Source organism: Lagopus leucura, unplaced genomic scaffold (assembly GCF_019238085.1).
Source record: "Lagopus leucura isolate 7727_CA_CO unplaced genomic scaffold, USGS_WTPT01 Super-Scaffold_1, whole genome shotgun sequence".
In the NCBI taxonomy this organism is placed as follows: Eukaryota; Metazoa; Chordata; class Aves; order Galliformes; family Phasianidae; genus Lagopus; species Lagopus leucura.
This window is the reverse complement of record NW_024962250.1, coordinates 31,834,062-31,849,553: the sequence shown is the minus strand read 5'-3', so window position 1 is coordinate 31,849,553 and position 15,492 is coordinate 31,834,062. Positions and strand designations below refer to the sequence as shown.

General features: G+C 36.9%; 1 protein-coding gene across 1 annotated transcript in view; it reads left to right on the top strand.

Annotated features, from left to right (window-relative positions):
* The first annotated feature begins 564 nt into the window (after nucleotides 1-564).
* BEGAIN (brain enriched guanylate kinase associated) overlaps nucleotides 565-15,492 on the top strand; it is a 68,398-nt gene continuing 53,470 nt past the window's right edge. Inside the window, exons 1-3 of the mRNA XM_042869502.1 lie at nucleotides 565-644; nucleotides 2,314-2,403; nucleotides 14,707-14,868. Of these exons, the coding sequence (XP_042725436.1) occupies nucleotides 565-644; nucleotides 2,314-2,403; nucleotides 14,707-14,868 (332 nt within the window). The remainder of the gene's footprint in view (nucleotides 645-2,313; nucleotides 2,404-14,706; nucleotides 14,869-15,492) is intronic.

The following is a 15,492-nucleotide window of genomic DNA, read 5'->3' as shown; positions in this document are numbered from 1 at the left end:
GCAAATAAATAAACCTTACAGCTACTAATTATTTTTAAACCTTGCACATGAAAACGTGATTACACTCACTGCCACAGACACTGATTGTTGAAGACAGGATGTTATTAAGTCACTTTGGAGAGCTTCTATAAGACCCACCGCATTTCAAGCAGAGCTTTTCTTAACGACATTATCTCATTTATGGAGCAATTACACAGGACTTGCTGTTTGAAAATGTCAAGAAAAACATTGAGCAAACAACTAAAGTGGAATTTACACTCCTCCGCTCTCTATCAAATCATGTCAACTTCATAGACTTAAAATATTCTATCAGGATTTCCTACACCAAAGCTATTTGCTGTGTATCAGTAAAAGATATGAGAGAGGTTAGTTGAACAACCTCTACATGGAATAAAGCAGGTAATGGATGTGAAGACTGCAGAGATTTGTCCATGCTGAGATAATTTTTTTTGTTCAAGAACAGCACATTAATTAATTCTGTGGATTTGAAAACCAGACAAAACTATTTCAAAATTTGGAAGTTAGGAAATTAGTATGGAGGATTTCTCTGTGAGCTAGGGAGAAATGTGCAAAATGCAATGGTTTCAAAAATCTCCATTGATTCTGGAAAAACCTGTGGTTGAATTCCCCATTCTTGTTCAAAAGTAAGATTTGATTTTTAGGAGTAGTTTACAATTCCATATGCAGATACAAAGTAGATGGCCAGATAGAGACCATTTTTAAATATCCATTCTTACCATGGACAGTTTTCCTGTCACTCAGTTGAGAATGAATATATAGAGTAGTACTACAGCACTGATATGTATTAAGTTGATACCCATCGATTATGAGATTTATAGTTCATCTGAGAACATCATGAAAGCTGTTAGAGATACATAATGCAAAGTAATACAGACAACTCACTGAAGAATTGATGATGCTGAAATAGTGGAGATTTCAGACATTTGTCCTCAGCTCTACTTTGAATTAAATTAATATTGCTGTAAGTTCATGTGACAACAGCACTTAAACTTCAAGCCATCTATTATTTCTCTGTATTCCCTTTGATTCTTCATGTATTTAATCCAAGTCTAGCACAGAAGTTAAAAGATATTTGGAATAGTCCTTCATTTCTCAATGAATAACTCAGTGGTACGGTGGTACAACTAGACTGATGTTCTGGAATTCACATAGTTCTTTTCCTCTGAGTACCCTAAGAGGTCTTGCTGCTGGTAGTTCTTAAGGTGAACCCATTCTCACGTGGACTTACAGAAGTAGCAGAGTTCTCTCTATTCATAACCATGGAGCTTCTCTGCTGCTCTCTGTTTCACAGCTATTTGTCCTGAAATGTATCCCTGTCTGTAAAGATGTGCTCATAGGGACATCCGAAAGGTCACCACTAATTGACTGCAAGGTAGGATTTTCTGCATGTACAGTGATCACTGACCATAGGGAAAATTAATGCAAAAATTCTGTTTCATAAATATGAATGTGCTTGAGTTAGGAAAACCTTACCTTTTATTTTGTTTATCCTTCAAGGCATTTAATGTGCATTTCTAATATTGCAAAGCAATAAAACAATACCATTTGGCATATTCTGTGTGGTCTAATACTGTTGTTCTTACTCAGATTTTACTCAGGAAAAACAATCTTTCACTTGAGTGACAATTTGCTTGACTGAGGACTGAACAGAGCATTTTGAATCTTACCAGCATTGCTTGATGTTAATGTTGGACAACAGATCTCATTGCTAATTTGCTTGTCTTGTTGGCCTTTTCTTGGGCTCAGGATCTGCTTTTGCTGTGTGTTATTTGTGGCTGTTAAGATTGCTTCCTTTTGTGCTTTTCACTTCCAGCAAATATTTTGCAGCTATTGTTTCTTCTGCCAGTAGATGTGCATGGAACCTGGTATGTGGAACTTGAACCTCAGCCCAGATTTAATTAAAACTATTAAACATATTCTCACTGTGGTGCTCAGAAGGAATTTTGGAGACCCCTTTCAATGAAGCATAAATTTGCTTAATCTGAGTTTTTGCAATTCAAAATCTTAAGAGCAAATACTCCTCGATAAAAGTAGGTGGAGTAGTACCCATTTACAGCCATGATAAAGTCAATCCTAAATGCCTATTCTGACCTACAATATACATTGTACCAGAAAATCAATCAATGTGTGCACCAGAACACTACCTTGTTTTGTAGACTTAACACTGTTTTAAAGTAAGATATTGCCAAATTTCTCCATAGCCTATTGATATGCAGCAAATCTAGCTAGGTTATCACTCGTATGTCTTATGAGCCATACCTAGCCATGGTTTATCCTCTATTCATGCTGCAGGGTACGAAATTCCTGGGTGCCAACCTGCCTATGGCAACCTAGAATTCTCCAGGGCAGGCTCGCAAAATCTTCACCTACTCTCTGGGACAGGTAATGAACAAGTGATATTTTGTGAAGTTATGCTTTCTTTCTAACCTGTTGATGTCCGTAAAAATGTTGCATTTCTTCATGTCAGTCTCCAGTCTCTCATTGTTCAGTTGTGCTGTATTTTCTGAACTAGGGGAATGACAGCTGTTTATTATAGTACACTAGATGCTTGCCTCAGCCAAGCCTGTTATAATGACTATTAGCATATATAAAAACTGAAGGTTTAAGATCCACAGTTAATAGTTTTTCTGATGGAGTTCCTATAATAAAGGCACATTGTATTCTCATGTGATGCCATAATAATCTGGCCATAATAATTTAATTCCAATTCCAATTTTAATTACCAGTGTTTAAATATTATCTTCCCTTTGTTAGGTTTACGTCAATCTTCAGTCTCCTGAACTATTTTTTTTTTCAGTGTTATAGAGGATGTGACAAGATGAAGGAGTTATGATTGGTTCTAGTTTATATTCCTATGCAGCAAATAAGTTTAAATAATGACTCATTTAGACATATTTTGCTTAGATTTTCTTCTACTTCTCTCATGAATTCACACTTTGCTCTTTGCTTCTTGACATTATTACAAGTAGCAGGTATGTAGTAGAAATGTTATTCACTAATCCTCTGGTTTTCAATGAAATCTGAAATATTCAAAATTGAAATCAGAAATTAATTAGATAAAAAATAAAGACAGTGAATTTTATATTCCCTTCTTGCATTCTAATGAATGTATTTGAGTAATGGTCATGACTTTTCATGCTAAGAGTGCTGCTAGCATAGGAGAGATAAATAGGATTCGATCAGTATTTTTTGGCACAAGGTACACTCTGTGAAGTGAAAACCAATAATCCTGGAAAAGTGCTTTAAATTCCTATTTTTCATCCCCTTGGGGCTCTGCATGTATGCTCTGTTCTTACCTGGGTTTTAGTCTGTTGTAAAAGTAGCTTTGTTCTGATACATGTTCTTGTTAAAACCAGGAGATGAAGAGTGAAGCCTATCTGTAATTCTTCCTTTCAGATGCGTGTAAGTTTTATATTATAGAGGACAATATAAAAGTTTTTCTCCAAGCATTCCAAAGTTTTAAGTGCGCAAACCCAAGATCATATCTCAGGCTATTTAGACATTTCATACGATACATAGATGCTGAAAGACCATTTTCATTTATTCCTCCACTTTTTAAAAAGCAATAAAGGATCTAATTTTAATAATTTCCTGAATCTCTGCTTGTTTCTTTCATGTTTATTAATCCAAATTTTAATCACACTGTTTTAACAAACCTAGACTTAAAAAAATTATCTGGAATCTTGTTATCCAATTGTATTGAAAACATCAGCTTGTTGGAGAAACAAAAACACTGTGTTTCTTTTTTTTTTTATCGTGAAAATGAAAAGTAATGAATATGACAACTTCAGCACTTACAGAATTAGGATAGATTCTATTTTATCTGCCCTGATGCACCTTAATCTTCAAAAAATAATTACGAAGCAATAAAAATTTCAAATAGAATACTGAAGTTGTTCAGGTATAAGGCAAAATATTGCAGCTGTGTTTAGATAATCTGCACCTCTGAATACAGAGCAAACATAGCATCTCTTTGAGGGCCTTTCCCAGGAAGGCACTTCTTCATCAGTATGTGTTTTTTTCGGGGGTGCTATATCTGAGGGTAGGTTGAAGGTCTTGGGTTACCCCTGAACAAGCGCACTGTGTATTTCTTTTCACGTGTATAATGCAAACATTTATGCAGATGAATGTCTGCTGCCTCATTTGAGGTTTTGGCACTTGTAGAGAGCTTCACTTACTGCCTCAGTCAAAAAAACACAGGAGAGCTTATGCCAAAAACAGAGAGATAGGAGTGCTCATTGAATCATTAAGGCTAGAAAAGACCACTAAGATCATCTACTTCAATCATCAACCATGCCCACTAACCATGTCCTTCAGTGCCACATGTTCCTGTTAAAAGGAGTGAAGCCCTATTCCCTCCCCTTTGCCATATACTCACAAAAAAAGACCACAAAGCAGAGTCTTACACTGACAAACCAGTTCAGCTGAGGAAGCAGGATAAAATCGACTTGACTGAACTAATAAATCCTGAGATTATGTTGGAAAGATGTTTGTATAAAGCGACGGCTCAACATGCTGAGCAGTGATGAACTTCATAGAGGTGAACTGATTTATACTCTTGTGGAATAGAATACTTCACAGTTAACAACTCCTAAAATAGTGGGCTGCAATGTATAAAAGAAGGTAGGGCTCAAAATAATCAGCCAAAGATGACAGATGGCATTTTTTTTCTCCTTTCTTTCTTCTCTTCTTTTTTCGCTGTACTATCAGGTTGATCAAAGCTCTGAGGATCATTTATTATTGTAGGAAAACTAAAAATATCTTGAAACATTCACACAAAATAGATAACAGACAACAACCAGCAGTTCTCTTTTCTTAAAACCTTGTGCATGAGTCTATATAAAGTAACAGTTGCCCTCAGAATACAAATTAAATGCGCACTGCTGAGAATTTGGGTCTGACCAGGTGAAGGTGCATTATTTAATCACCTCTGCAGTTTGTTTTTGTTAGTCAAACAATTATCTATTCTACTGTCAGAGAAAAGCCTTCTCACAAATCCCTACAGCTCACCTCTGTGCTTTGTCACTGCACTATTGTCATACAGCCGCGTGTGATGTGGGAAGTAAATGATAAGGAATGGAGACTGCAGCAAAACTGCACCAATGGCTGAAAGTGTCATGCACTATATCTCACTCTAAGCACTAGCAGCTCTATCTCCTATACTCTTTGGTAACAATAACATCAACATTTTTTAAAGGTGGACACTTATGGATTTCAGTTAGAGATACAACGTGAGCTCAACATGTGAATTCTATCACAAAACAGGATCATAATGCAACTGTGACCAAATATAATAAAAAGACATATCAGAAATTTACTCAGAGCAGACAATATATAGTGCTTATGAAAAAAAAAAAAAAAAAAAAAAAAAAAAAACCACCATAAAATACAGTAGCACATGTAGTTATTCCTCCCCCCAGACTCAGTAGTAATTGTGTCTCACTTCTCCTGGAGTCAAAAGAGCTTATTTTTTTCCAACTATTTAGCATAACTTCTCACATGGTAAGTGCTAAGCAGCCTACCAAAATGAGTCCCTTGAGACAGACACAGATGAATTTCAAATCAGAAGAAAGAGAAAACTGTGAATGGAAGGAACGTGCCAAGGTGAGTGCAGAGATTATAACCTCTGCACACCAACTTATGTCTGGGTGCTTAATGCAAAATGAAGCAAGTTGACATTCTTTCCCTACTACTAAAAACATTTATACAGTACTCACCTGCTCCCATTCCAACCTCAATTCTTTGGAAGAAAGAATGATATAAATTTCAATTTGCTTCTGGTCAGTAGGTTTCATTCATTCTTATTACCCATCCAAACATGAACATACAACACAATTCAAGAGGAACAACATTCCTGTTCCAGCACAGTGTGATCCAGACGAATCAGAAAGGTAAACAGATAAAAACAAAAATGAGAAAGCTTTAATAACATAATTAAAATATAACTTTATAAGCTTGTGAGATTATGTAGCATGCTGCTTTCAGTAATTTCCAGAGGGAGTGCTTATCCTTGACCATAAACCAAAGCAATCTAGAAAATGGCCACTCAGAGCTGTAAGGAAAGCTGCTGCAAGCAGATGCAGCTTACTTAGTCACCTGGAGAGCTTTCTTTGAAGTTTGCCTTTAATTGTGCTGCCTCCATTTCTCAATATCTTCCTTTTTTTTTCCTCTCCTTTCTCATCACTGCTTAGTACTCTGGATTCCCTAGTGAGATGCAGTGCAGCCTGCAAGGACCAAATGTTAAAAGGCAGGAAATGGTTCAGCAGCTTCAAGATGCCTTCTATGTGAGGAAGCCCCCCATATATCTTTTGTTACAACAAAAACTATTTGTTGCAGTCATCTCTTCCTCTCTTCCTCCTGCTTTTTTTATTCTTTTGTATCTTGCAAAGCTGCATAACTCATCATTTCTTCTATCTGAACATTTTATGCAAACCAACTGGCCTCTGGAAAAAAATAAAAATAAAAAAATAGAAGCACTTACCAAAATTAACCTTCTTCCATAGTCATGTCAAGAGCAGTGTCCAGTCAGCAAGAAGTGTGAAGATCCCTTCAGCTGTGGGAATAGTCAGAGTGGCAACGTCTCTGATATCTTAGGTGAACGTGGAATGAAATTTGCCATGCCAGAATGCAACTTTTGTCCCGTGTTCACGTGATGGATTCATTTCAGATGAATTATGATCTAACACAAGGCAATGTTTGGACAACGTGTATACTCTGGAGTAAGGAATGAATATCTGTAGAATCCTCCATTCACAAGAGAAAACAAACATATTCTTTCTACTAGCAGATAATGATCCAGAAAATGAATCAAATGTATCAAAATGTATGAGCTTTTTTTTCTCTTGCAAAATCTCTTTTTCCTCACTAGTTCATCCTTTCATTTTCTAGCAACGAGGATCACTTACCCAACCCAACAGTTTGCACATAAAAGTCACTGACTCTAAGAATCCAAAGTTGAAATCAGTGAGATCTCACAGGCTTTAGAAAGAACCTAACAGATGAACTGTAAGGCAGCCTGGAAGAAGACAAAGATCATAACTATTTCTATTACATCAATCGTGTTTCTGTGCGTCAGTCACCTTTGAATTTGGGCACACATTTCCCTCTTTTCATTGCACCACATTCATTTTTTATAATCAGCCAGTCTGACCACATTCTGGTCTTTACAATTGCAATGGTCTCATAGGCCAAATTGGCCATCTCGTTAATAGGAAATGGAATATATTCTGAAAATTCCAGATCCAAATCAAGTTAACAGATATTTTAAATCAGTCCTCTAGGAGGCAGTCAGCTATTCAATCTCCTTGCATTGGAGAACAATGCTGGGCAATCCCAATCTTAAATTCACATTCTTTCCTCATCATTCCCCAGTGCCGTTCACAATGATGTGCTCCTTGGATGCAGGTTGGGTTCTCACTTCTCATTTTCATTTGCCCTTCAGAGTTTTCATCGCGCTAGGGGAATGGCAATTGCCTGCTGAGGAAGCTTCCTTTAAAATAATCAAAACACCTTTAGTGTCTATTTCTGAAAGCTGTAATTTTATTCATGGTATTTCTATTCAATCCTTTCAGAGCCTTAGGTTATGGACAGTAATTTTAAATAAAGGACAATTTGCATATCTTTACTATGAGAAAATATCAAAAATCTAACAACGTTCCATTGACAATAACAGTATTCACTTAAGACAACTCAGTGCTGACAGCTGGCCCTCTAAGGGTTTCCTAATATCAACATGTAACTGAATCTTCATTACTTAATCACTTCATATTACAGTTAATAGTGAATGTTTCTATTGGATACATATGTCTGTGGGCTTCATATAGTTGATATAGAAGACACCTCTTCTGCAATGAATCTGTCAAGTCAGTGTAACCAAAATGAATATCCATTTGATTCATAAGAAAGATTGCTCTTTTCTACCTCTTACCTATAAATCTAGCACAGTTTAGACACACTCACCATATATCTTTGGTCAGGTATGAGTTTTAAATTTAATTATTCAGCAGATACTCACATCCTAAATTTTTAAAAAGTTACCTTTCAAAGTCCAGCAATATTATGTCAGCACTCCATGTACTGTAAATGAACTCTCATGCTAACAATCTCTCCCATAGTACTTTGGACTTCAACTGCGAAACATCTTTTTTTCTCCCCACTTTCCTTCCAAAGTATTTTCTAATTTTCTGATAAACTATCCCTCTTTTCTGGTTTACATTCTTCCCAGGACCTGTTGTACAAGTTAAATACAAATTGGTTGATGTATTTGTCAGGGTCTAAATGAAGCTGCTGAACTAAAAGCACGAGAGCCACTATTTGTGGACTGAGCTCACCAAGGTGTAGCAATGTAATCTGTAACCTCAACAAAATGAATTTCAAATCTATATCTGGATAACAACATATCTGGATTTAGACTTTGTGATCTGATTCCATTTCTCTAATTAGATAGAGCAAAAGCCAAGTTAGCCACAAAAAAACAGCAGACAAGAAAGATTGCTTTAACATTACTCTCAAATTTGTGATCCTGAGCATGTCACACATAATCAAAACTTGATTAACATAAAAATCTGCTTACTGCTTCATTAAATATCTTTCATTCATCTAGAAAACCATGGCTAAATGTTTGGACTTTATTTCCCATCTATAAATTTAAAAACCATTGCTGGTGACACCGATTCAGTAACACAACTATTACCCCAGAGCAAATCCTTCTAGGCCAAGCTTTCCTCTTCTGCAGCATGGCCAGCTTGGGCAGCATGCAGGTCCAATGTGACCCATGATCAGTAGCAGAGCTGTGCTTGAAGGAGGAATCCTAGGCAATCCAGATCAATGTACATGGATGCTGCTGCTGCCCGATAACTCCAAGATCAAGTTTCCTATGCAGTCCAGCTCTAGTCAGTAGGAACTGAGTGGCATGGAGGATCCACTGACATCTCTGCTACCTGTGCAAATCTCCAGAGCTCTCTGACACCAGCTTGCTCCTCACTAGCCACTTACTGGGAAGAATCCACCAGAGTCCTGCCCAGCTAACTGCCTTCATCTCTCTACTGATAGAACCATAGAATTGTTTTAGTCGGAGGAGACCTTCCAGAGTAATGTAGCCCAACTCCCCTGCCGTGACCAGGGACACTTACAGCTCCACCAGGCGCTCAGAGCCTGACTTTGAATGTCTCCAAGGTATTTAGATTCGCATCAGACTTGCATATAAACTCTATTCAAAGATCAGAAATGAAAACGGGAATGTGGCTTTTGGCTCTCCTTGAGCCAAAGAGGACATCCCTTCTCATAATTCCCCTGAAGTCTCATGCTATTGAGAAAGCATTTCCACAAGAGTGAGTGCACAAACTTGAGCCAAGGCCTTCTGGCTGCCCACATCACTTTTAGGTTTCTTGAGTCGTATAAGTCAGCACAGCAAATCTGGGCTCACAGATGGTCCTTGGGCTCTTCCCAGTACCTTATCTCTTCTATTATATAGATCCTTTCAGAGCAAGCACCTAGATAGAACTGATCAATTTTGATGTTCCCTAAATAAAATAAAATTTTATAAAATAAAAAGGAGAAAGAAAGAAAAGATGCTTTTTCCAGTCCTTTTCCAGAACATATTTTTAAAATTTCTGTCAGTGCTCATAAATTTCCAATCCTATGAAGTCCTTTTTTAGAATGTGACACATCACTGACATAAAATAGATGTGATAAACACTTTTAAAGTGTTTAGTCGCCTTCTTTTGTGGGCCTCCGTGCAATCTGAACAGATAAGAAAGGAAATATTATTACCTCACTTCATATACAGGGAACTGAGTCAGGAAGAGGGGGAGTTATCTGACAAGATGTGGTTATTTACGTCTGAGCTCCTTGACTAGATTCCCCTTGTAATTAATGGAAAGGAATGGGTACTTCCAGATTTACGTCACCTCCTTTAAAAGAAGGCTTCTAAAATAGGTCATCTTACTCTCATCCTGATATTGTCTGTCCAGTTCTGCAAACTCAAAATGGGAGCCACAGCTGAACAGACGCATTAACATTTGCTTCAGGTCAGGCCTGTACTGCCTTAACTCACTTGTCCGATATAATACCAGCCATGTGTTCAAGGTAATGTACAATGCTCAGAGCCTCAAAACCCAGAGGGTAGGAACTCAGATTCCTTGTTTTTCAGTATATTTTGCATAGGGCACTATTTTGTTCACATTTTGCATTATTTCACCATTTATTTCTGTCCTAATAATGTTAACCAAATTTTGTTTTAGCTGCTACTAGAGCTGTGTCATTAATGTCATCCATTAACTCAGAGAGAATTTCCATATTTGAAACTATGTTTTTGCACCAGTTTAAAACAACATTGCACAACCACCTGCAAGGCAAAGCCCTGAAATGGCAAGAATCATGAAAGTGCTGCCAATGTATATTGACTTTTCAGGTGGGAACTTGGGATTTCCAGAATACTCTAACTATGGGGCAGGCCCACAGACATCAGCTCTTAGGGAGAAAAAACCCAGGGATCATCATCTTTGTGGTCTGTTTGAGGGTAAAAATCCCAAGAAATCCTCTGGCCTCCACACAGCTGAGCAGCTCCAACTTTACACATCAGCACTCCTTTGCCATCAGGCCATCTGCCAGGCAGATGAGCTGGCAGGAGATCAGACAGGTACAATGAAAATCTGTTTTTTCCAACTACACCTTTCTCAGAATAGAACTACCACCACATGGCATCTTTTCTTGGACTGAAATGCTCCAGTGAAATAAATACAGCTCATCTGGACAGCACTGCAGATGAATACCAACCAGCTGAAGCTGAGATAGGCATGTTTTCTGTCACCATTGGGCTGTGCAGTTGTTCCAGTACTCATCTTGAAGCAAGGGCTTGGGGGGGAACTTCTAGGAAAAAAATTTGTTTTGACCACTCACTACCTTGTGTGGAAAAAAAAAAAATAAGGAAGGTGAAAGGTAACATTAGGGATGCAAGAACCTTTTTTGTTTTTCTCTTGATCACATAGGGATGGTAATTCTTCACACCACGAAAGTACTTGTATTTCAGTAGTACTTGGATTTGCATGTATAGCCTTCCAGTCTATCTTGTATAGAACAGACTTCTTTTCACTAAATGTAGTCTGAGTAGCACTACCTCCCATATGATTAGATTTCCCCTGCGCTGCAGCTGAGGACAAGATCCAGCAATCACATTCAACAGCGTCTCCCTGTAAGAGTTCTGCTCAAGGGAAGAAGGCTTCAAATTCCCTTTCAGGCAACAATTCCAGAACTCAAACCTGGCAATTACTGGCTATTTTATGATGTTTTTGGACAAGAACCTGTTTTCCAGTATGTTCTCTTATCTATTTTTTAATTTTTTTTAATGAGAATAAGCATAGCTAATTGTTAAAAATATTTATTTGGGAAGACTGAAGACACATTTTTAATGACCTTTTAAGTAGCCCCCCTTGAGAGGTTTACATTGACCATTCAAGTACAATATTTAATATTGTACTAACTGTCCTTGTATTCAGAGAAATACTTTAATGAAGTAAAATAGGCAATGACTTGTAAACTACTTGTTGAAACAGGAGCAGAGTTTTAGAGATCAGTAGAAGAAATAGGGAACCATTCATACAAACGGTCCTACTGTGCAGGAATTTGGGGCCTGTCCTGTAATTCCTTACTTCCCCAGCTGCCTGTGGTTCAGTAAATCCATGGAATATACGATCAGAGTTCCCTAAGGCATAGCACCACTCTATTCCCAGTTTATTCTTTGAAAATTAATTCTCTCTTCTCCTGGTTGTATTGTTTCTGATTGATTTTCTTACTTTTTAACTGAGGAACATATATGCGAATATTTATTTAAAATCTGTTTTCTGAATATATTTCCTGAAAATATATGCATTCTTCATTATATCTATAATTAAAAAAGAGTTGGCTAACCACAGAAGATAGTGACTAATTGAGATATATTGATTTACCAGCATCAAAAAAATTGTGCAGTGAACTTTTCTAATGAACTCTTATATGACAAAGAGAATCAAAGCAACATGGTTAGTTTGTGGATTATGTTGTCTTGGAGAAACAGGAAAAGTGATTAACTTATTCATCCATATTTTGACTTCTTAATTTTTTCCTTTTTTAAAATATGTCTAAATTACCACTACAAAAGTTTACACTGATACATAACAAAAGTATTGATTGTGAAAAGCCCAGTCTTCTAGAACAAGAAAGGAAGTAACACAGCACAAAGAAATGTGATTCAGGCATCGCATTAACTGATAACACTAGAAGCTAACAGAGGGAGTAAAGGGAACATGCTTTCCCTTTCTTTCAGAGAAAGCATATTTCATAACAAACTGGGGGGTGGGTTTTATTCTATAAAAGTGGCTATATGTTTCAGCGGTATATGAATGCATTATGTGAAGAGCGCATCTACGTAGATTGTTTTCTTGGTTCATTAGAATGTACTTGATTGTTACTGACTTAGATACTCCAGGCATTCTCTTTACACCTTCTGTAAACCCAAAGGTCAAACTCTTCCTGTGGAAGAACTTCCTTCTATAGCAGGATCAGGTTGTACCTACACCTGACCTCACCAAAGTTGCATTAACTGAATTTGCCTGACATAAAGCAGCACCCTGAACATTCAAAACCATAGCCTGAAAATCTCCTGGTTTTGTACAAACCTTAGATTTTGACAGATGATTTAAGATTAAATCTCTTCCACTCTAGTTTTCATAAAATCCTGGAATGATGGAGGTGGGAAGGAACCTCAGAATCTGTCTGGCCCAACCTCTTCTCAAGAAGGTACACCCAGAGAAGGATGCCCACGACCCTGACCAAGTAGCTTTTGAATATCACCAAGGAGGGAGGGAGACCCAACCATAAATTCATACCTTAATTCACACTTCATAGAAAATCCAAGTTGCCAAGTTACAGGAAGGAAAACTGACTTCTCTTTTGAAATGAGCAGAAAAATATAAAGAACAATAAGTCAGAACAAGAGCAAGTGAAAAGTGATGTGATGTGATGTGGCAACCTCATGAATGAAGATGTACAGATATGAGCAACATGGGTGCAGATTCTTATTTCCCAGATAACAAGGCAGATATATTCACCAAGTGAAATATAAAAACTAAATGACTGAAAAGCTACATTAAATGTCTGAATTAGAATATATTATTTAAAAAAAAATAACCACAAGTGGTAATCCAAAAATGACTGTAACCACACAACACCTGTAATTGAAATAGAGCACTATGCAGGCAAAACATTAGGCTGTTTTCTAAGCATAGGTTGCATGGATCAAGTAAGCATCAGTTGTAAAGCTTTTGCATTAACTTACTGAAGATCCTATAGTAGTTGGTAAAGGAGAAGATCATCCCACTAAAGCCAGCTCAGATAAACTTTCCTTGAGGAATCGCTTGCTATTCCCATCACCCTTGTCTTATTAAAGATCCAAAATAGTAGTACACCTATGCTGATGGCAGTACAGATTTGACATCAGAGGGCATCAAGATTTGCCATTCTTTTATGAAAAATTATTTTTTATCTTATGTTTAGAAAAACTCAGGCAATTCAGAACACATCATTTGTTAGCCCTTTTGTCTCTAGGTGGTGGAAGACTACAGCTCTATGGTGTCTCAGAGCTCCCACCCAAAGCTGAGAGATCAGCTCAATATTAGCAGAGATAGCAGTAATCTGAAACAAGGTGCAGTCATCTCTCGAGATACCAGTTCCAGCTGGAGCTCCAGCTTCCTATTCACTTGGAAAATGTGTTAGAAGATTGAGGAACTTACCACCAAGTAGACTAGGATGAAGGAGCTCCATCATGCAGATAAGGAAGCAAGAGAGGACTGGCTCTCTTGAAAACACACAGATGGGGAAAATATCACCAGGGTCATCACTGCAAATTCAGGTGCATGGTTTGGGAAGACGGCATTTTGACCTTCACAGTAAAAGTGGTGCTTTTATCTCCTGGACGTAGACTATCTTAAATTGTCTCTGAAATAAAATGAAAAAGTGAAAAACCTCTCTGAAAAAATTCACTGCTTTCTCAAGGAGCGTAAAAGCAGCTAGCTTACAAGCAGGACATACATTCTTTCTTAGTGAAGGTACTGTGAAAAATTCGGGGTCACACTTGTAAATAGCATGGATTTATTCCCCAATAGGTAGGAAAATGGAGAAACATAGTAATAATTGATTATTAAGACTTCAATTCTCATGACGAAACTCTAAGTATAGAATCATTAGCAGCTCTGTGGGACTAAGGAGCAAACTGAATGAAAGGAGACAAAGACTTATTTCTCTAGAAAATGTTATAACCTTGGCTATTGGCAAGGAAATAGTTTTGCATAGTTTATATACATTCATTGCTCTATAAATATCTGCTACTTCAGTCACTGTATTTTAGGGTAACTCTAAATGAAAGTTCCTGTGTTAAACCAAACGCTAGACTGCGTTTTGTTTTTAATGAGGGTTCTTCCACAAAATGTTCCATTGTGGCTAATGAGATATTAACAGTGAATGCACTAGGACAGATGGGAAGACAGTCAGCTGTCTAAATCAGAAGATTTTCAAAGTGCAGTAAACAAATTATTAAGCACAATTCACTGGCTCAGTGCCATTAAATACCGTAGAGAATTGGTCAGAGAATGCATCATGAAAAGCTTTTCAGGAGCAGCTAAATTCTACAGCTGTGATCTTTTGCTTTTCTAGTACTTTGCAAGAACAGAAGGGGGAATTACGAAAACGTCTATCATACACTACCCATAAACTGGAAATGCTTGAAACGGAATTTGATTCTACACGTCAGTATCTTGAAATAGAATTGAGACGTGCTCAGGAGGAACTTGAGAAAGTAACTGAAAAACTGAGAAGGTTAGTAACTAACTTTTTCAATTGAGCAGATTTGAGGAATTTACAAAAGGCTGTATTAAAGACATATGTAAGTAAAAATATAAATACATATCTCAAATATTTATTATTTATTGATTAAACATTCTATGTTCATGCTGAATATACGTATTTCACATATATGAATATGTATTACATACTGCATATGAAACTGTGTTTATCATACATGACATATTTTGTATTGAAAGTAAACACGCAAATAGAAACATGTATATAGGTAGGTATATGATATTGTTTATGTGTAATCATGTGTTGGTTAGTACTTAGTTAAATTACACATATGAAAGTATCATAAATACATACACATCTCATATATATATATATATATATATATAAAACATTTTAATTCTATTTTTAATTCTCCTTCATATGATTCTATGATTAATCAATTTGTCTGCAAATTTTCAGTTGTTACTCTCCACTGTACTGATACAAGAAAAGAGTATTTGTCTCAAAGCTGAAACTAAGATCAACATAAACAACATTATGACATTTTATGTCACGATACATTACATCATTCAGTTTCCAGTCCCAGATAGAATGACTGATACCAAAAACCTATTACTTAAAATTACTGAAGCTGTGGTA